Source organism: Acytostelium subglobosum, assembly GCF_000787575.1.
Source record: "Acytostelium subglobosum LB1 DNA, scaffold: scaffold3, whole genome shotgun sequence".
NCBI lineage: Eukaryota > Evosea > Eumycetozoa > Acytosteliales > Acytosteliaceae > Acytostelium > Acytostelium subglobosum.
This window is the reverse complement of record NW_012236529.1, coordinates 981,775-1,004,390: the sequence shown is the minus strand read 5'-3', so window position 1 is coordinate 1,004,390 and position 22,616 is coordinate 981,775. Positions and strand designations below refer to the sequence as shown.

The window sequence follows — 22,616 nt, the reverse complement described above, 5'->3', positions numbered from 1 at the left end:
CTCTTCTCTTGTGTAATACATTAAAGTATGGCAATGGTAGACTCCATGTAGCCCCAACAAACATTATCCAAAGACTACTACTTCGTGTCCACGTCCACACATATAGTGTGATCTTTACATTCATTCGTTCATTCATTGAATGCATCTGATTGATGATGCTGATAGTGAAGTTGTCCAGCAGATGATAACTCGTTGCTACTCTCCTGCTGTTGTAGTGTCCAGTTCTGTGATAGGACTCGATAAGCATGTACAGCATCCTCGACATCTCTGATCCACAGCAATTTGTCTGCATAATTGTCCGCGGCAACAACCTGTCGCAGCACTTGCTCATTTGATTGATACATTATTTCCAAGCCACTCTTTGTCTCTGTTTGATGGTGATGATGGCAGTGAGGTAGGATGGAGTTAGGTACCAGCATGAGGCGATGAGGTTGGAAGGTGGATGGGATGATTACTTACGTTTCTCAACATCCTTTACATCTATTACACACGCCAAATGAATGGCAAACAGTCTGTTCTTGGCCATAAAGGCAGACCTGTAGAATAATAAATAGTCATCCAATAAATAAATAGTCGCGTCATGTCCTTTAGTCTCACTGTTCTTGTAGAACTTGAGTTTGCCCTCCCTGATTTGAGTTTGATTGGATGGAGCGAATGTGAGTGATGAGTGATTGGTTGATTGAGTGATGGATGATGTATACATACTTGATCAAAGTCTTGTTCATTATTAATTCATCATGCTCCTTGCCAATGACATCTCTGATCTCTGCAATCTTTTCTTCATTCTTTATCCTGTTGTTGATGTCCGATACGATCTTCTCCATAAGCTTGGCAGCTCTTTCGAATGATCTATAATGTTCATCCTCTTCTGGTACTGATTTCTTCAGTTCCTATGTTGTGTTTGATTGATTGATTGATTGTCAGCATGCTTGGTACATCACAAACTTGTTGAATCTGTAGCTATACATACTCTGAGCAACAATGGATATTTACACAGCCTTTGCACTGGCTTGATTACATATGATGAGATATTGAGTGACTTGACACATGGTAATGATTTAATACTCTATATTGATGTGCGTGGATACAACAGTTAGTCCATGGAATGTCAATCTATCCAATCCAATCCAGTCCAATGTCCTGGAAACATACATTTAAAAATGGAGACAGATGTGAACTGTTCTCCCATGATGTCAACACCTTGTTACACTGTTCTTGCAATGACAGATACGCTCCATACTTATAAAGGGCATTGGTCTATTGTAATATTGTGAGTTAGATGTTTGATTGAATGAGGCAGGTGGTACCATAACTTACATGATTGAAGAAGATTGTGTCAACTATGGGATACTCATTGTAGTCCATGTGAGGTATCATCTCGACCAGTGAGCTGAATAGGTGCGTGTTGACTTGGTACAACTCCTCAATGTTGGAGAATACTTGGTTGATGTCTTCCTCTTTGAGTGAGGACACTGTTGGACACAACTCAACCATTGCACTCTTGTAGTACTCGATCAGGATCTGCAGGTCGTCCAAATAGTCGGCCTCAGTCTCGATCAGCTCCTTGACCACCTTGTTTGTGGATGTGTCGTTGTTGATCGCTGGCAATGTTGATCGACGCGAGATGAGTGGCTCGATGCTGGCCAGTCGCTCGATGATCAGCTCCTTGGGGTCGATCTGGTCGGTTGCCACAGTTGATCGCTTGGCAAAGAATCCCTTCTTCTTGGTCGCGGTGGGGGCGGCGGTCATTGTCGTTGTTGCCATTGCGCTTGGATCATCCTCGTAGAGTGATATCGATGAGCCACTTGACATTGATGGATCCATGAAGCTTGCGCCAATGGTCGGAGATTCCTCGCTCACATCATCATACTCGTCATCCATTTCTTCGGGGTCACCTTCGTTGCGCAGGGACATTGATGCAGTCTTCCTTGCAAACATCTTTTGTCGCATGGTGCGTCTGTATTCGCTGTCGACTGAGCCGCTACTGCTATTCATGCTGACGCTGTCATTGCTGCTGCCAACGCTTGTGTTGCTCGATTGAGTGTGTAATGAATGAATGTCGCATGCCGTGACGATCATTGACATTGGTCGCGCCGGTACATGTGGCTTTGCTTGTGGACTAGTTGGTGGATGAGCCGCCAGGTCACCCGCAGCATTCGCGTCATTTGTGTTGTAGCGAGAGATGAGGTCTGATACCTTCTTCTTGTGATTGGCCATTGATGGCGCAGTAACAGGAGCAGGGGATGGTTGTAGTGTGATGTTCGATGAAGGATGCAGAGGTGGCGTCGTGGAGCCAGAGACTGGTGACCGACCTGGAGGGGTGGGCATCTTCCTGGGCGCCACGGAAGGTGGCGCCAACACAGGGGAAGTGGTCAATGAGATTGTTTGCCGCCTGGGCACCACTGGTGGTTTCTCGCCAGAGATCAGAGACGGTGATACTGGATGTGGTTCGGGTAGAGGTCTTGGCGAGAGTCTTGGTTGAATGGCTGGCGGAGACACCGACATGTGTGGCGGTGATTGTGAAGAAGATGGTGTGTTGCCTCCATTACTATGTTGGCGATGATGTTGAATGTTGTTGTTGTTGTCTTGATGGTAGTAGTTTGGTGAGCACTGGCCAGAGTTGATCGCAGGTGATGTTGACAATGAGGATGGCGGTGATGTTGACGATGGAGAGTCAGCGACACTTGTTGAGAAGGTCAACTTTGGTGCCGATATATCGAATGTCATATTCGCCTCCACCTTGTTTGACTTCTTTTGTTGTTTATCCATCTTGCTAGACTTTTCAGGTTTCTCTGGCTTCTGTGGCTTCTCTGGCTTCTCAATCTCTGTCTCCTCCTTATCTCCCACTACACTCTCTGATGATGATGAACCTTTCTTCTTGAAACTTCTCAATGTCAATGTCACTATATCCATTTATGTGGCGCCAATAAGATTGATTGAGATTGAGTTAATGATTGATTGAATGATTGATTGAATGGTTGAATGAATGATACACAATGACCCTCATTCACTCCAACTCACTCCAACAACAGATACACAACAAAACACATACTCTTCTTCTTTGCCTTTGTGGGTGTGGTGCTACCACCACTGGTGGCATCGACATCTTGGTTGGTGGGGTTGGACCCATCTCCAATGTTGTTGGAGTCATCTTCGTGAGACTGATCAGAAGTTGTCTTGTTCTTCTTATTCCTGTTTCGAATCTGTTCAATCATATTGGATGGATGATCAAGGGAGTGCACTCAAATAGGGACCAAGGTCATTGGGTGTAAGAATATGAATGAATAAGTAAGTAAGTGATATGAATGAATGAATGAATGAATGAATGAATGAATGAATGAATGAATGAATGAATGGGTATTCTTGCAACAACAATATGATGGTTTTGTTGGTTGATAAAGAGCTCAACAACAATGTTTGATATCTAAAAAAAGTGGTGTGAAAGTATGTGTTTTGATTGTTTGTGTGTTTGTTTGTATGTTTGTTTGTGATCAAAATAATGATCGGGTGTCGATTGGATTAACACCTCCCTACATCAGCACTTTGTGTTTGTGGATGATAGACGTGGACCCACCCAACCTCAAAGAGTCAACTTTGGTTTTGTCCTGTTGTAGGGCAAGAATAAAATTTCTCAAACAATTGAAATAACAGTCACATACTTGTCCAACTTCAATGAATTTCAATACTTTGTAACTCATGTCCAAACTTGTGATTACGAATTATCTCTCTCAATCTTGTTGTCAAAGATCCATTATAATAAAAAGATTCTATAAGTTCAGTATTACTACTAATACTTTTCCTATCCCAAACTTAAAATAATGGAACAAGTACTATTTGCATGTAGATTCATAGATGTATATATTGACGATCCCTTGTTAAACATGGAAAATTTCCATTATCTCTCTGGAACTTCTTCAAAGTAGTGGTCTGGTTCAATCAATCGATCAATACCCCCATACATACACATTGTATGCTGTGTGAGTCTTATTACCAAATATGGAAACAATCAGGTGTTATTGATTGATTGTTGGATGAGAACAATGTATTGGTGGTGTTAGAGGGCTATTGATTGATTGATTGATTGGAAGGATGGAAGGATGACTGTGCGTATTTATATATCAAATGATCAGATCTGTCACCCTAACCTAACATGACTTGATCAGGAAGCTTGGATGATTATTGGTTAGGTAATCCCACGCATCTGCAGTTTAGTTTACACATGTTGAGGTAATGACACACACACACACACACACACACTCAACAGAGTCGACTGATCATTGCTGTGTCAACCCATCAAGACATTGTGTGTTATGTGTGTGATTGATTGATCAATCAGGTGGCACACTACATCATCACAATCACACCAATTTCCATACAGACTACAAGACATCCGTCAATCATCACCTCCACCACCACACACTCAACAACACGAATGTCACTTGTGGTTGACCCACCATCCACATGACGACCGTCCATTCATCACCAGGGTCAAGACATACGTCGTGACCAAACCTTCAACTCAACACTCCCCCTCAACAATCCATCCATCCAATGTCCAGACATCCAACCAATCAATCATGCCCCATCCATCCATCCATCCTCATGATCATCAATCAACTCAACTCAACACAACACACAACACACATTGACGCCAGACAAGACATCGGAAGGGATGTGTGTGGATGAATGAGAAGAAATAGTAGTAGCAGCTACTCTCTTGCTCACAACCATTCGGTTCAAAGACGTATCATCTTCCAAATCAATCAACACCTAGTTTTGTATAGTACTGTATAGAATAGACAGGTTTCATCAAGCCAGTGTCTGTCATTGAGGTAGAACAAACGCCTAGAATAGTTTGATAGGTTATTACTCTACACTTACAACTTCATCCATTCAATCAATCAACAATATAATAATAATATTAGTCAACGTCAACCAATCCCAACTTGGTCAATCAACGCGTTAGTGTAGAGACATTACACACTTAACCGATATATATATATATATAACAGCAGCAATGAGCTTACTTGTAAACCCTCATCAACTACATGCACTGGATATGAGCCAGGCCTATGGAGGAATGATACCACAGATGCATCCATATCTTACCCAACAACAACAACAACAGCAGCAACAACAACATGTTGTTCCACATCTAACACAACAACAACTTGTTGCTGTTGCCCCACAGCCTCAACAACAACAACAGACACAGCAACAACAACAGACATTCGCCACGCAACAAACATCGAACAACTCCAATCCAGCCCAGGCGGTACCAACTGGCACATCACCAACTAGTTTGGCCAGTCCAGGTGGTCTGACATCAAGCAACAAACGTGTGACAATATCCCAACAGACCTGTCTGGTCGAGGAGAAGTTCTCAAAGAATGGCGTGCAGAAGAATGTACACGTCGTGGTCAAGAACAACCCATTCCTGCTCACATTGTCATTGATGGACAACTCGTTAAACTTCCATCAGATGTCGCCCGAGGTGCAGTTGGTGTATGACGCCGAGAACTTGAAGGAGGTGGACTCAGCCACGATGAAGCCACTCGAGTACAAGACACGTGCCAACGAAGATGGCGACCAACTGACTGTTGAGCTCAGGATCAAGGTGTTATCCAGCCAGCTCGAGGACATGTTGTTCCGCGCCCGTGTGCGCATTGTTGATCCACGCACACGCAAGGAGATCCCGGGCCTGACAGTTGTCTCGCATCCAATTCGCGTTGTGTCCAAGCCTGACCAGGTCAAGAAGAAGGCCAAGAAGAGAAAGAGAGCGCCAACCGACTCGTTGATGGACACACTCAACAGAATTGAGCACCAGCAGAAGGAGCAGCAGCGTCTTCTCAAGAAGTTGTATCACTTTGACAAGGATATCAACCTGCCCGCGCTACTCGCCAACCGAGGCAACACCCCAACGATCGTTGAACCAACACTATTAGCTGGCGCCAAGAAGGATGACTCTGAGACTACGCCCACGTCCAAGGACTCTATACAACAACAAGAGACTACACTTGAAGTGCCAGACGCCACAACCACTGCTCTATGTGAGGTCAAGAGTCCAACTGCCAAGAGCACATCAGCCATTGACACTCCATGTGACAAGGACGACTTCCAAAAGGTGTTCAAGGAGTTCATTGGCGCATTCAAACAACTTCAATGTCTGGACCAGGATGGCGCGGACAATGACTTCAAGATCAATACCTGCGCAAACGACGCGCAGACCATGTGCGAGATCCTCGAGCTGGTCAAGCAGGAGATGAAGAACGACGAGTCGTACAAGTCACGCAACCAAGGATCGGAGCCATCAGCCGATTCGCTCTGCTCGTGCAATCCATGTCCGTACAAGGCCAAGGTGGACCACATCAACCAGTCCTACGAAAGCTACTTCAACATGTTTGGCATGGCGACGAATGCTGCCTCACAGAGCTCCAACCAACTGGTGGTGCCACAGTTAGACGCGTCTGTGCCAACAGCCGCATCTTCTTCAGCGGCAGTTATATATCCGGCCACGGCAACACCATCAGTGGCCACAACAATCGATCAACAACAACTTCATCAACATCTACAACTTCAACATCAACAACAGCAACAACAGTTGCAGCAACAGTATCTACAACAACAACATCAGCAACAACAACAGCAACAATTGCAACAACAATATATTCAACAACAACATCTACAACAACAATATCAATACCAAATGCAACAGCAACAACAACATCAACATCACCTCCAACAACAACATCAGATGGGACTTGTACAACAACAACAACAACAACAACATACTATGCAACCAACTACAATTGAACAACAACTCTATCTACAGCAACTACAACAACATCAACTGATGATCCAGCAACAACAGCAACAACAACTGACTGCCAACAACGCATTCATCGACTTCAACATGATGGGATACCAAGGTGGACTGCTGAGTGATCTTGGCTTCTCCGCTGTCTAATTAATTAATTATCTATATATACATACATATATAATAATAATAAATGTATCTCTATCATTCATTCATTCGTTCATTCAATCATTCATTATCTCTTTCACTTCAAGTGATGGGTTGGGTTTAACTTGCAGACAGACGCGTCCCTAAACCCAAGTTGCCCATTCACCCCTAAATATCACAAAGAGGCGGAAGCTGTGGAAACCTCAAAGTCCAAAGTAATGATGAAATCTACTCATCTCACTCTACCCTGCCCTACACATATTTATTTATCTCCTACATCACTTTATTTATAGATACATATATATTTTTATTCATTCATTCAATCATACAATCCTCATTCATTCAATCAAATCAATCATTGATCATTGGCCTTTGACGATCGATCGACCAAACAGACTTGAAGAATGAACAACATCATTGACGATGATGTTAATGGTAGTAATGGTCATACAACGACGGGTATGACATTACAATCAATGCCTGTTGTTGATGTACCTCAGACACAGACACAGACACAGACTACGACGATGACGTCGGCAGGCTCCACACCAACAACACCTAGACTGCCGAGGAGTGACTCGTTTGTACAGGAGTTTGATACAGTGCCACAGAGCGATGTGTATACAGATATATATGGCTTTAGATATAGTATAGCAGAGAGTTCAGAGACGATAAAGATCATGGAGAACTTGGATATGGTTGATAATGCCGAGCACAAGGAGGAATGGTTCCATTTTATACGCAACCGCTGCGAAGATGACTGGGACAAGCTTGTTCGTTTGGAGAATGACAAGTCATTCCTCGAGCTCCTAAACAGAGGTGTGCCGGCAGTCTACCGCAAGAGGGTATGGCTGTCATTCCTCAAGCTCTCCTCACTCGAGGAGTTCAAGAAGGAGTACTTCAAGTTGCTCAAGGAAAAGGAGGAGGAGCCAAAGGCCTATGACTACAGGACAGAGATCAAGTTGGTATGTAAACATAGTGTTAGTGATAATGATCGAGATCGTGGAGCTAATGTAGCAATCACTCAAACTAGGACATTGAGAGGACATTCCCTACACATCTGTTGTCCGAGGACATGGACTTCAAGGAGAAGATACAAAACATACTCTACGTGTACAGCATCAACACTACAAAGGGATACTGTCAATCATTGAACTATATTGCATATATGCTACTTCTAATCGTTAACAATGGTATGGATCATCATCACATCACATCGATCAATCACAAACTCATCCTTTCCAATCATATTATTTAGAGGAGGAGTCATACTGGTGCCTGAACCACATCGCCGACAACATACTTCCAGACTATTATACACCAACGATGCTTGGTGCACAGATTGATCAACAGGTGTTCTATGACCTGCTATGTGAGATGTTCCCAGAACTGATGAACCACTTCAAGAGCATCAGTGTTGTCATCCAAATTCTAACCATCGAATGGTTCCTCTGTCTATTCTCAACAATACTACCTGCACAAGTATGTCATGCCACAGTCACAGCCCATGGTCCATTGTCCAGTCCAGGCCAGCTAACTAACAACCGTCATTCATTCAATCAAACAATAGTACGCATTGATCATATGGGATAACTTGTTTGTCCGTGGAAGTAGGGTACTGCTGGAGATTGGTCTGGCATTCATAGAGATGAACATAGATGATCTGATGAAATCAAGGTCTCACTCAGAGGTCGTATCAATACTTAACTATCAACATAATCCAGACAAGGTGTTGCTGACAATCCAGCAATCGGCCAAGCGAATAGGAGTTGTACTCTCCAAGAAGAAGATACAGGATCTTAAGCTAAAGCATTGGCAGATCACCAAGAAGCAGGTCAAAGACAACGAGGAGCTCAAAGATATCAAGTACCTCATGAAGGTCACCTCATGTATGGCTCAATCAATCATTCATTCAATCATTCACATTCCATATATCTAACCAAACAATCATATAGTGAGCATTGGCAAACTCAAAGGATTAAAGTCAGAGTTTGATGTACTTTCACATGATGGCACAGGCATTGGCTATCTCCAGTTCCATCAGATCATCCTTCGATTCTTCCCAGACTGGAGAGAGCTGGACGAGAAGTCTGGTGGAAATCTACGCACACTAATGGAGAAGATGTTCAATGCAATGGACGAGGACAATGACAGTCTATTGAATTTCAAAGAGGTATGTCTGGTCAAGGACAGATCAAAGTGATCACCAACTCACTAACATCGTCCAATCAATCAACAGCTGGTAAAGGGTATATCAATATTGTCACAAGGAAAGTTTGATCAGAAGCTCAGATGTAAGTATCAGGTTCTGATGACTGCCATTCAATGTTGTGGTCACATGACACTTACCAACATACTTCCATTCGCGCATGACCATCATCATAGTGATATTCAAATCATTCGCATTAGTGAACAAGGACTACTTGACAAAGAGTGAGGTCAAGTCGATGATTGAGGTGGTGCATCAGATATTCTTCAAGGATAAGAATACAAAGGAGTTGAATGAGAAGTCAGAGTTCTTTTTGGAGAACATGGAGGACAAGATCACATTGGATGGCTTGAAGCGACTGACACAACAATATCCATTGATTATGGAGAGCTTCCAAACGCCAGACTCGCACACCTATACATCCACATCAGAGGTCACTGGCAGTATCAAGAAGAGAAGCAATTCATTCCACTTGCTAGACGAAGATCGACTTCAACAACACGCATCATCATCAACAACATCAACAACTACAACCACTCCATCATCAAACAAGAACAGCAGGAACAGTGCCAATGCCAGTATCAGCAGCAGCATTGGAAACAACAAAGATAACAACAAAGATAACAAAGATAACAAAGATAACAACAACAAGGATAATGGTGTGGATGGTGTCGCGACAACTGGTGATACTCCATCGAAACAAAAGAAAGAGAAGAAATCAAGTAGCGATCCACCCCTTCTACTGCTAAAGATGCTCAATAACGCAGCGACCATTGGTAACAGGGACAAGAACAAACCGCCAGTCAGTCTGTCCAAGGCCATCGATGATGGTCCATGTAATTTAATGTAATAACTATCAATCAATCAATCAAACCAGCATAGCATGTCAACAACTCCAACAACCAACAACATCATCAACAACTACACCTATCCAAGTGGCGATACAATATCAACGCGCGCCAATAGCCATCACAAGAAGGAAGGACCTTGGAACGAGTAAGAATGGATGCTTGAATAAAACCCAGCTGTCCATTATCCACACAACAAGATCATTGATTGGTATACATTACAATAGATATTTTAATTTATTAATCGGTAGTTGGCTCGGCGACGGCGGTAATACGCTCTACTTGATTGAATGGATACACGGCAACAAACTTGCCAACAAAGTCTAGTGACTCGCGATGGGCATAGGTCTCCCATTGATTCTTGACAATGTCGTAGCACTTGAAGTCGTTGACCTTGGCATCGTAGCCAAAGGCAAAGATCTTGGGACTGCGCTGGTGGAAGCCATAGGTGATGCTCTTGGCTGGGTAGTACAGCACTAGCTTCTCGAGCTTGTACGTGTCGACGTTCCATCGGTAGAAGGAGTAGGCGCACATGATGTAGATGTTGCGTGCATGGTAGTCAAAGCATATTGACTGCAGTGCGCAGTCAACCTTGCCAGTGAACACCAGCTTGGACGAGCCGTCTGTGATGTTGTACTGTACGATGGAGAGCAAGTGTGGCGCGTTGGGAGTCACGTCTGCAATGTAGATGTAGTCGTCCAACAAGAATGCCTGTGCGTTGACCTTGGGCCAGCGGATCTGACCCATCTCGAGGAATGTGTTGTTGAGCACGTCGTACTGCACGATGGTGCTCTGCGAGCGGTACTTCCAGAGGATGTTGTGCTCGGCGTAGGAACCTCCGATGATGTATGCGTATCTGACGCCATCAGTACAGACGGCCGAGTCAAAGCCAAAGCGCTCCTTGCTGGCAAAGTAGATAGCCTCGCCCCATGACTTGGTGACGTGATCAAACTTGAAGAGGCCGCGTGTTCCATCGAATGCCAAAATGTCGTTGCCTACGACCAGCAGCTTGTGGAACACCTCGCTGATGGGATGATGTGGAGTCCACTTGTTGGACTCTAGGTCGAGCGAATGCAGTGAGAAGAAGCCAGGCTTGTAGTCGACAAAGGCGTACAGAGCCTTGACGGTGAACTTTGATGCGTAGTCCGTCGTGGACAGCGAGGAGGACATCGAGAGAGGGTTGCCCGAGCCATCGGCAATGAGTGTATATGAGTTGGCGATGCTATCCTTGAGCGAGTTGTTGTTATCGGCGGCGCCTGCCAGCTTAAAGGCAAAGGCGGGTGTCGTATCCTCCATGTTGTTGGTGGCCAAAGTCGGGATGGTCTCTAATGTTACATTCTTGTTGAAGGCGCCATTGGCATTGGCCTCGAGGAAGGCCTCCAATGTAGGGCACTTGGCAATACATGTGTGGATGTCTGGTTGAGTGTTCAACGAACGCTCTGCAGTAGCATCACTCGACGATGATGAATCTGATGTGGCCGCACCAGATATGGTCGCTTCAATTCTTAACTTTACACCATAGATGGTGTCAATGTCGCTGTAGACGCTATCCACCACCTTGGCAATGTGATCGCGTCCTTCGGCGATGACCTTGTGAGCGCGGGCCTCCTCAGCGTCGAGCAGCTGATGCAGACTGGCAAAGTAGGTGGCGATGTCTGTGTCGGCCTGGTCGGCAGAACGCTGCTTGTTGGTCTCGCGTACCAACACTTGCCATCGCTCATTCAAACTCTTATCGACCAATGACAACCTCTCTGTGAATATTTGCTTTGGCTCGCCAATAGTATGTCCATTATGCAATGATGCCAAACATTGTGAGCATATCAACTTGTAGTCACATGTAACACAAGTGAACTTTAACTTCTTTCCATTATGTGTTTGGCAAGTTGATTGTTGAGTTGTCACTGTCGTAGTTGTGTTCAACTCTATTGTTGGTTGTTGTGGTGATGTTGGTACTATTGCTGGTGCGTCCATTATGTTATGTTACTTAATCAATCACTCAATCAAACAGATAAGTGTATGTTGTAGAATGAGGAGTTTGAATGATGATGAATGTACTGTTTGAATGAATGATTGTAAAGGATGTCCGTGATGTAGTGAGAGAATGCGAATGAGTCAGCTTAAGCTATTATTATAAGAGGAGTATGTAACTCAAATAGATAAAGATAGAAGTGAGATTGGTTCATAAGTTGGAATCAACATTGAGCAAAGAACCCAAACAGTGATGACGACACCTTTCAAACCACTCAATTTTCATAAATATCCTCTTTTTTGCAACCCGTCTGTCTTGCTTGCGTGGTTGTCCTAGTCGACATCACTCTTTTTGGGCTTTGTTTGTCGCGTGAATACTTATTTGTTTGAATTGTAGCTGTTCGGTTGTTTATTTATGAATACAATGACTGGTGATTGAATGAATGTACATTGAAATACTTCTGTTTGTTATATATATATGTTTGATTGATTGATTTACAACATTAATTTCCCACTCCTAATTGCTTTGGAATAGAGTATTTGATGATGTGCCAGTATGATTATGGTGGCCATCAGTATACCTCCAAGTACAACAGCTGGCAACACAATTCCAACCAATCCCATCTGTTTCGATTCATCCTCTGCACGTTCTTTGTTATATTCCTCATTGACAAGTTGATAATATCTCGAATCTAAGAATGATTCATTGATTAGTATGTCATGTTTGATTGATTGAATGATTGATTGAGTATACATACTGTCAAGAGTGAAGGTGTTGTTTGTACCCTTTAGACCTTGGACGGTCACGGTGATGTTGAATGTGTTCTCGGGTGGCGGCAGGTCGAATTGACCGCCAATCATACGACAGGTGATGGTGGCAGCGTCCAGGGCAACGGGATTGAAACACTTTTTGGTGTTGTCAATGAATATTGAGAGAAGACTAGAGTTGACGCCAGTGTATCCAAAGTTGTCGCCACTGATTGTTAGGTCACCGCCATATGATGACACACTGTTGCTGGACAGGATGACCGGTGATTGGTAGCTTAGGTATACGGGACTGTTGAGCGACGAGATTGATTGTGAGTTGAGCGTGATTTGGACGGGATTCTGTCCGCCAGTGCCGGGGCCGGCGAGACAGGTGATCGTGTGGCTGTCGATGCCTGACGCGTTGGTGCATGTGAACTGCTGCTGAGTGCCAAATGTGATATTGTACTCGTTGACATCAAGGTTGGAAGCGAGGTAGCTGCCGCTGATCGTGACGATGCCGCCGCCAGTGGGTGGCTGGCTGACATTCTTGATGAATGGCGACACATCCACGGCGAATGTGCTGGTCTTGGCCGACTGGTACTTGATGATGTAGCTGTTGGTGTAGTGGCCTGCCTTAATGTCGCTGGGCAGCTGCACCACCATGACGACGTCGGTCAGCTGCACGATAGGGACCTGGGTGCCGTTGAAGAAGAACTTGATATTGGTCAGGTCTGTGCCGAATTGCGAGCCCTTCACAATGAGGTTCTCGCGCAGCTGGCTGTTGCTGAGCACGTTGGGCAAGTCGTATGAGAAGTTGGTGTTGCTCAATGATGCCAGGCCATCGATGGTGACAGTCACTGGCAAGTTGTAAATGTTGGTGTCACTGGTCTTTGGCATTCTGCAAATAATATACGCGTTGCCGATCACCTCTGTTGACGTGGCTTCACATGAAAATGATCCAATCTTAATGTCAATCGTTGACACGGTACCATTTGGTCTAACATAATTAAGTCTCTTTCCAGAGATCGTGATCGGTCCACCTGTTGCGCTGGATGTTGATGTCACACTATCAATCTGGGGAACTGTGATGTAAAAGAGTGATTGAGTGAGTTAGTGATTGACCAAAGTGATTGGAATTATTGCTGGATATAACTTACCTAACTTGAAACTGTTCGATCCAGTCTGACCAACAACGGTTATGCTGCAACCAAATTCACCAGAGGATATGAAGGTCTTGTTCATAAAGTTGGAAAGGTCCTTGTTGGATATTAATAGTTGAGTGTGAGTCTTGATAAAAGATGAGAGCTTCAATGTCTCACCCGAACAGGTCACTGAGACCTGTCCCAGATTGGCACCAAAGTTGGTTCCAATAATAGACAACTGATTGGCGGTATAATCAAAGTTGACGTTGGCCAATGTTGGTGGCTGGAATGACATTGTCACCTTGCTGAAATAAACCTGTCCCGGGTCAGAGTAGAGTTGTCTGCCACGGATGTTCAAGCCCACCTGGATGTTCCTGCCGGACAGAGTCTCGGCGGTGGCTTGGGGGAATGTGAACATGGCGAAAGTTCCGTTTGTGTTGCTGGCGCTCTGTGTCTCGGACAAGTCCACCGTGTTATTAAGCGTGAGCGTGCTGCCAGTGCCTGAGCCTGAGCTGAGCGACTTGCCTCGCAGTGTGATCGTGCCGCCGCTGGTGGGCACGGACTGCGCCTCGTACATATAGACAAAGTTGAACGATCCTGTGTCAGTCAGGGCGTTGACCTTGAACTGCAGCAGCTGGTTCAGGAGTTCTGGCACGACGGCCACCGTGATAGCTGACGAATTAATAAATGTTGCTGGAAAGTCTTGTTGAAAGGGATCGATCACCTTCATTGTGGAAGGGTTGGTAAATCCACTTCCAGTGATTGTTACAACTGATTCATCATAATAAAGAATATATCCATTAACTATTAATTATGAGTTTGATTGAATATTATGTTATGTTAGTTTTCATTTTAGTTTGGTCTTGTGATCACTGGAATATTTGATCAATTCCAAGTCAAGTGATCAATCAATCTGGCATATACCTTGTATAATATAAATTAATAGCAGTATGCTAACAAAGTATTTGTTGATATTATACATTATATTATATTATATTAAATGTATGTTTGTGAATGAAGACAGAAATAGAGAGATAAAGATACAAATAATAATAAACTTATAAGATGATGATGAAGATTGTCCAAGAGTCACAATGGAGTTGAGTAAATGATTGATTAGGTGAGTGAGGGAGTGAGTGAGTCTGTCAAGTCACCAACCCGATCAATGATGTGATTGATGTGTGATTGATCAATCAAACAAACAAACAAATAAACGTTGATGGATGGCACGCATCTAGCTCATCATGTTTGGTTGAGAGGTAAGGTAAGAAAGAACACATGACCAAAGGTGTGTTTAAAGTTAACATAATGCTTTATAAACAGGCCCTTACTTGGTATGTCTGTATGTGTGTGTCTACTTGTTGGTTAACTAGTTGTGTGTGTGTCTTGGGAGTGACAACGACTTGTGTGTGAATATGTGCGTGTGTGTTTAATGTCAGCTGATTGTGATCACCCACTAGCCGACTCACACACCCACTTTGATCATTGTTATGTGTGTGTTTGATCTTGATCACCGATGTGACAAAAATAGTTTGTTTTGATTGATTGGTTTGATTGAGCAATAGTGTAAATCATAGTATGTTTTATACAAGTAATAAAAGATAGAATCAAACAAACAGATTGATATATAAATATTACTTGAATTGGTCAATATCAAATATTTATTTATTTATTTATTTATTTATTTATTTTTGATGATCAACATCTCGAGATGATATTACCTTTGCCACCTTGTTGTTAGATACTTTCAATAAATATCAATCACATTCAACGATGTTGAGATTATTTTACCACAAAGGAATCGGAACTCACCTCGGGTTGTACACTGCACCGCAATCATCCCACACTTAACATCATCCATCACCCATCATTTGCATTCAATGAGTTAGTAGTAAGTAGTAACATATACTATAACATCAAGATATATATATATATAAATTGTAACAATATAAACTCAACAACAAACAATGAGTAACAACACCAATCATGGACTAAAGATTGGTCGTGTGACATTGGGCGCAAATAGACAGAGTAATGCAGGACTGAGTAATATCAATGTGGTGGCACCAACATCATCACCATCGATTAGTAGTGCCACTCCTGTTACTGTCACACAACAACAACCCATAAATGATAACAAACACCAAAATATCAGTTCACCATCACCATCATCATCGCCATCCACAATATCATCATCCCCGACTTTGACATCGGTCTCTCCAAATACAATAGCAACAGCAACCTCAACACATTCATCTCCTCGAGTTGAGGAACGCAATGACACTACCACAACTACCACATCCACACCTACACCTACACAGCCCTCGCCAGTCCAATCACCAAGAGCGACCATCAATCATTCGACAACAGCATCCACAGATGTGTCCTCTTCCAACAGCTCACCACAACAGACACCAAAGCCAGTGTCGTCGCCAACATCTCCAGCATCACCAGCGTCTCCACTTCTGGCTAGCAACAGCACAACGATATCAAAGCCTGCATCATCGACATCGCCCACTCTCAAGCCAGCGCCGGTAGTCTCGCCATCACTCTCGGCCTTGTCCAACCGAGCGGCGGCCGGCGACTCGATCAGAATCACTGGAACTCACCGCGTAACATCATTCAACACAATGACTGGCGACGCACTGTCGGCCAAGGATATCTACCAACTGATCGCTGAGCAGAAGCTAACAGACAATGATATCTGGGGCGGCCATCCCGACTTGTTCCCCATCCTCTTTCAGTTTGGCCATCACTTCCAGAGCATGGCCGATGGCGATGCCAGCGCTCACGTGCTCTCGATCAATCTCCCCGCCAGTCTATCGTCGTGTGGCGACATGAGGATGCGCTCGTACAAGATCAGCAAGAAGCTGACGGTCGCACAAACAGTCAATCTGGTGTGTAGGAAGGAGCACATCAAGGATCCTCGCCAATTCTACTTGGTCACATTGATGGGATGTGTGCTGGACAACGAGCTACTGCTGTCCACATATGGCTTTGGCACGTTCTTTAGCTCATGGGAGCTTTGTCTCATCTCACGTGATGCCTACCTTGGGCTGGACAGTGCGTCCTCCTCATCTTCCGATCATCCTATCTCTGGCGACAACAGTGGCGGTGAGCACATCATCGACTTCAAGTTGCCGCCACTCAAACAACTACAAGGTTTAAAGAAGAAGAGACTAAAAGTCGACTCGACTCTCACCATTGGACAGGTATGACCATGATTGATTGATCATGATTGGAATGATCCCACTCACTCACACTGGAACTATTCCAATCAATCAATAGTTTATAGATAACATTTGTAACAAGTATAAGATTAGTGATCCTGAGCGATTCTCGATTATAACAAGCGAGGAGTATCCATTGTTGATGCATAGGGATGCGACCCTGGCACATTATGGACTGGGATCAAAGATGGCCACGATGGAGTTGTCATTGGTGTTCAATGAGTTTGTGCCACCTTACTCTTTGCGCAACAACCAGGTACCGGCATTCGGCCATGTAACCGCAGGCAAGCCCAACACACGTCAACTACGCGACACTGTTGTAGACTTGGAGAATCGCCTACACGATAGCTTGGCGCTCAATGAGTCGATGGTGGCCAAGATCAAAGAGGTGGCCGTCGATGCCCAGCGTGCTGCACAGGATGCAGCACAACGTGAAGAATCCTTGCATCGCAAGATCGAGCACATGGACGTCGAGCACAACACATTGATCCAGCGCATTGTTGACCAGGTGACTTTGGTCAAACAGAACTTCCAACAGGACAAGGAATCATTCCAGCGCACAATCGATGAGATGCAATTGGAGCGCACACAGTTGCAACAAGACAAGGATGGACTGATAGGAGATAAGGCGAGACTCGAACAGGACATTGATGCGCTCAACGTCAAGTCCTATCAAGAGCGATCGAGCCACACAGAGACCGTAATGAAGCTCAATGATACGATTGATGGACTCAACGATGAGGTCCAATCACTGAATGCCAGCATTGGTGAGCGAGTTCAGGAGCGCGAGGAGCTGACCAGGGCATTGTCAGCGAATGAGTCGATCCTGGAGCGTGTGCGAGCCGAGTCACAGACCGAGGAGCGTCGTCTGCGAGACATGATGGAGAGCATGGAGCGTGAGAAGGCCGAGCAAAAGGCGGCGTATGAAAGAATGATGAGCGAGGCGCAGCAAAAGTATGAGCGCACAATTGGCGAAGCGCAACAAAAGTATGAGCGAATGGTTGGCGATGTATACCAGAAGTTGGAGATGCAGAAGCAGAACGAGGAGCAGCGAATGATGGAGATCACTCATACATTTAAACAAGAGATTGATGCTTTGGCGGCAAAGGCTGCAGCTCCGCCCCCTCCCCCACCAGCCCCGGAACCCGCGCCGCCTGTAGTCGTGGTGGCTGCGCCAGCCCCGGATATGTTTGCCAGCAGTATGGAACGCGACAATCTGATGTCCACGATCAAGAAGCTGACCGACGAGCTGAAGGACCGCGAGGAGAGCATAAAGACTATATACCCGAGAAAGGTTGAGGCTTTGGAGCAGACGATCAAGAGGCTCGAGGCCAAGATGGCCGAGTCGGATAAAGAGTCCAAACAGAACAAGCAGCAGGTGGCACTCAAGAGTCTGGACATTGACGAGTTGAAGCGTCAGCTCGAGCAACTCAAGTTCACAAGCAAGGAGCAGCAGCAACAGACTAAGACACAGCTGGACCAGACCACTGCGACATTGCGCGAGGAGGAGAAGAAGCTGAGCAAGGCACAGAACGATGTCTCCACATTGAGGGGCGAGTTGGAGGCCGAGCGATACAAATGCGACCAAACCAACAAGTCGCTCAACGACACGCGCCAGGCCAAGCTAGAGCTGGAGAAGGTGTCGCGGGCCCGGGAGCAGGCTCTGTTGCTCGAGATTGAGGAGCTCAAGAAGCCTAAGCCACCACCCCTGCCATCGTTCAAGACCGCGACGCCCAGGAAGAACCGCGTCACCGATGCGGACGACCCTTCAATCTCGGCAGAGACCCTATCAGAGACACGTGGCACATTGAAATCCGTTGCGCACCTACCATCGCCGCCTCGTGAACATGGTATATCAACAATCGCCGATCTACTCTACGTATCAATGCAGAAGCGATTCAATGCCATGAACCAAGTGGACGTTGTAGTATTGGACGACTATGAGGATGATGATGACAGCAATGATCAATTCTTTGATTGATTAAACTTGATTAAATTGATTGATCACCATAACAATCAACTTGGTTGACAGAGGAAAGAATTGACTAAACTCTCTCATATACTTTCCACTTTATTATTCAACCAGACTCCAGATGTAGTAGCACAGAGAGGCAAACAAAAAATTGGAAACACCTTCCTTATCAATGGTTAGGTTGTAAAAATTCCCTCCAGAGTATCACCATCAGTATCAGGTCTAATAGTGATCACCAACCACTATTGCTACATTCAATAAAACAACAACAATTTAATACAATGATGAATGAAACATGAGTGATTCAGAGATTAGATACATCATATAGGATCTGTGGCCAGTGATCTTGATCAATAAATCAATCCATCTATCTATCAATATATATAATATTGATTGATTGGGGAAGGAGGGGTAGTGGCGAGTGGGGAGTGGGGTGGACAGATGATTGGTCAATGATTGGGGCTGGCGTATTATAATCCAGGGTGGATGATTTTGGTTGGGTCAACATTAACAAAAAGATAAAGAGTGGGGAGTGTGCACTACACATAATCCTGCGAGTAATTAATTCAAGACCTTTTTTATACCCAGCAATGTGGAGCCTCTCCCCGTACTTTACTGTGCTCACTACTACAGTTAAATATGTTCTCATACTCAGGAATTATTATTATTTATGATGATGATGACGATTATTTGGTGTGGTGGATGTAAACATGTGTGAATAATAACAAGTAAAGTGATTGCTAATACATTGGGTTTCCTGCACCCCATTCCAGTGAGTTGACCGTCAATCAATCAGATCAGATCAGTTCGGAGTAATTTTATTAAAGAGCGTACTATCACCTTTAAAGAGCGTACTATCACCTTTAAAAAAACTATTTTAGTATAGAATAATAATAAATCATACATACATAGAACAACATAACTACAAATAATAATTAATTAATAATAATTTTTATATATTTATATATATAAAAATATTATATTTTAGGGATTTGATGACGCCATCAACTGACATTATTAATTTAATTCGTTTCAAGGTAAATAGAAAAAAATCTAAAAACAGAAATAACGTATTATTTGTAAACGCTAGAATGATGACATAATTGGATCACGCGAACATTGTCCAACATGTCCCCCAACATTCAATCGTTGAGGGTAAATCATATTTATCGTTTAATGAATGAATTACTGGACCCGGTGGTCTAGGGTTGGTAATTCCTAAATTATTTTTGACAAGGCGCCTGGAGAGGGCACGCCCCAAAAAAATAAGTTTGTGGTTGAATTGGTGGATCACTGCTCCATCAATCAATCAATCAATTGATTGATTGCACCAGGTCGAGAGCGTGGTTCAAATTCCATAATTAATTTATGGATGCATTTCATTAATCCATGGTTGTGTGTGCGTCCAAACACTTGCCCGCCCCCCCTCACCACGTATAATGTGTGCCCAGCTTGCTTTGACTTTCAAACGCACACGCTTGGGAAGTGTTTTTACTCTAGAGTGTGGTTGGTGGGCCTTGCCGCGCCCAAGGGTCCACTCTCGAGAATTTGTAATTTTTGGGTAGCCCCCTCAGAAGATTCGGGGGGTAGACCAGTCAACCACCCCCCACACACAAAGGCGGTCTATCTACCAATGGATGCCCTCTCGCAACTTGACCATTGTGCCCTCTCCCTCGCATCGACTTCTCTCCCTCCCTCCACACACCTCTGGAGGGGCAGGAAAGTGCCCAACCCATCACTCAGTCTCAGCTGATACTCTTCATTTCATTTATCTCTGCACTACCTACCTGCCTGACCTACCTAATCAGTATTAAATCAACATCACAGTCATTCAGTCATTCAGTCAGGCAGTCAGTCAATCAGTCATTCAGTCATTCAATCACCCAACATCAATCAGCACCACACCGAACCATTCCACGCTTCTTTATCATTCTCCCTGCGCTACACAACCATCCATCCCTCCATCCCATCTCGCCGCATCTTATCTGGTCACGCGTCCCTTTGACCCTTCCTGCACTCTGCAGTGTCTCGGTGACCAGTCAGGTCAGGTCAGTCTCTTCTTCTTGATCTATTATTATATACATATTATATTATATATCTTTCCTCCCTCCCTCCCCCCTCCCTCACCCTCCCCCTGCCTTGTATTGTTCTTCAAGTCAAGGTCCCATCGACACACCACTCCCCTCCCCTCACAATCAATCAATCAATCAATCTTCACAAAGCGAACCAAGGACAGGACCCCCCTTTAGAGGTGCTTTGTGTGTTTGATTCTGATTCATTCTCTCTTTATATCTTCAACAACATTCCTTCTTTCGTTCTTTCCTTTCTTCCTTCCTATCTTGATCTGGATAGACAGTCTATCAGATTGGCCAGTGACTGACTTACCATTCAATCAATCAAATCCAACGACACTGTCCCAACCCCGATGCATCGTACTTTAGTTTGCTTACTCTCTCTCTTTCATTGACTCAATATATCAATCAATCAATCAATCAATCAATCAATCATTCAATACATATAATATAGAATAATATAATATATAAGAGAATAGAGGAGGCTCAATTAATCAATAAGGCCAAACACAAGACAGCATTAGACACACACGCAGGAAGTAAGAGCTATCACTGTGTCATGGCAGTGGTACTAGCAGACCGATCAATCTCTCGCACCATGGACATCCTCATGCTCTTGAACTCAAAGAAAGTGGGTGGCGACAACAACAACAACATCATCAACAGCAACAACAATAACAACAATAACCATAACCTCAACAATAGTAGTACAAGTAATATTAATAGTATCATAAACAACAGTGATAGTAACAATATTAATAATAATAATATTAATAATATTGGAGGTAGTAGTAGTAGTAGTGGATACAGCCATGGCCGCATCCATGGCAACAGCAACAGCCATAGCCACAACCACAGCCACAATCACAACCACAACCACATCCACAACCACATCCACATACACAGCCACCTCCCTCTCAGCCACAGCCACAGCCACAGCCCCAGCCCGACCAACTCCAACAACGAGCGCATTTATAATACATCCACTTCATTGTCAGGCAGCATGGGTGGCGGCCGACACATCTCCCTCACCGATTCACCTACACATTTCTCATCGTCCGCACCCACTACACCACTGGAGGCCTGGCCCTCACGGCAGAGCAGCAAACAGAGTGGTGGCAGTGGGTCCAACCACTTGTTCAATCGACATATGATCCATTGGGACAAGCCGACGCCAATGGATCACTCTGAAGAAAATGTCCTGGACAACAACAACCTGGACGACGACGACGACGACGACCACCATGATGACGAACGAATCTCGTCACCTGACAACCATCAGCCTGCGCCGCATTCCGAATCACCTCCTCGATACAAGTATCATACCAACAAGATACCTCAGATATATTTATTCAACAACAACAACAACAGCAGCGGCAACAGCAACAGCAACAATATTGGAAGTGGCAGCAGTGGCGGTGGCAGTGGCAGTGGCAGTGGCAGTGGCAGTGGCAGTGGCAGTGG

General features: G+C 44.4%; 6 protein-coding genes across 6 annotated transcripts; 3 read left to right on the top strand and 3 right to left on the bottom strand.

The window, feature by feature from the left end:
• Positions 1-128: 128 nt before the first annotated feature.
• On the bottom strand, positions 129-3,215 carry SAMD00019534_018870 (hypothetical protein; the record flags this gene model as incomplete). The annotated part of the gene is made up of 7 exons (XM_012902478.1): positions 129-367; positions 460-626; positions 706-890; positions 971-1,066; positions 1,153-1,257; positions 1,318-2,903; positions 3,053-3,215. The coding sequence occupies 7 exons, from the start codon at positions 3,213-3,215 to the stop codon at positions 129-131; spliced, it is 2,541 nt and encodes an 846-aa protein (XP_012757932.1).
• Positions 3,216-5,059: 1,844 nt separating this feature from the next.
• SAMD00019534_018860 (hypothetical protein) lies at positions 5,060-6,967 on the top strand (the record flags this gene model as incomplete). Its single annotated transcript, XM_012902477.1, has 1 exon — positions 5,060-6,967. One exon carries the CDS (start codon positions 5,060-5,062, stop codon positions 6,965-6,967), a length of 1,908 nt encoding a protein of 635 aa, XP_012757931.1.
• Positions 6,968-7,368: 401 nt separating this feature from the next.
• Positions 7,369-10,023, top strand: SAMD00019534_018850 (hypothetical protein; the record flags this gene model as incomplete). The annotated part of the gene is made up of 7 exons (XM_012902476.1): positions 7,369-7,929; positions 7,998-8,157; positions 8,223-8,446; positions 8,535-8,853; positions 8,920-9,137; positions 9,204-9,258; positions 9,374-10,023. The coding sequence occupies 7 exons, from the start codon at positions 7,369-7,371 to the stop codon at positions 10,021-10,023; spliced, it is 2,187 nt and encodes a 728-aa protein (XP_012757930.1).
• Positions 10,024-10,261: 238 nt separating this feature from the next.
• SAMD00019534_018840 (hypothetical protein) lies at positions 10,262-11,992 on the bottom strand (the record flags this gene model as incomplete). The annotated part of the gene is made up of 1 exon (XM_012902475.1): positions 10,262-11,992. The coding sequence occupies one exon, from the start codon at positions 11,990-11,992 to the stop codon at positions 10,262-10,264; it is 1,731 nt and encodes a 576-aa protein (XP_012757929.1).
• A 492-nt stretch (positions 11,993-12,484) lies between these two features.
• SAMD00019534_018830 (hypothetical protein) lies at positions 12,485-14,608 on the bottom strand (the record flags this gene model as incomplete). The annotated part of the gene is made up of 3 exons (XM_012902474.1): positions 12,485-12,681; positions 12,748-13,818; positions 13,894-14,608. The coding sequence occupies 3 exons, from the start codon at positions 14,606-14,608 to the stop codon at positions 12,485-12,487; spliced, it is 1,983 nt and encodes a 660-aa protein (XP_012757928.1).
• Positions 14,609-15,845: 1,237 nt separating this feature from the next.
• Positions 15,846-19,089, top strand: SAMD00019534_018820 (hypothetical protein; the record flags this gene model as incomplete). The annotated part of the gene is made up of 2 exons (XM_012902473.1): positions 15,846-17,090; positions 17,167-19,089. The coding sequence occupies 2 exons, from the start codon at positions 15,846-15,848 to the stop codon at positions 19,087-19,089; spliced, it is 3,168 nt and encodes a 1,055-aa protein (XP_012757927.1).
• Between the last annotated feature and the right edge of the window lie 3,527 nt (positions 19,090-22,616).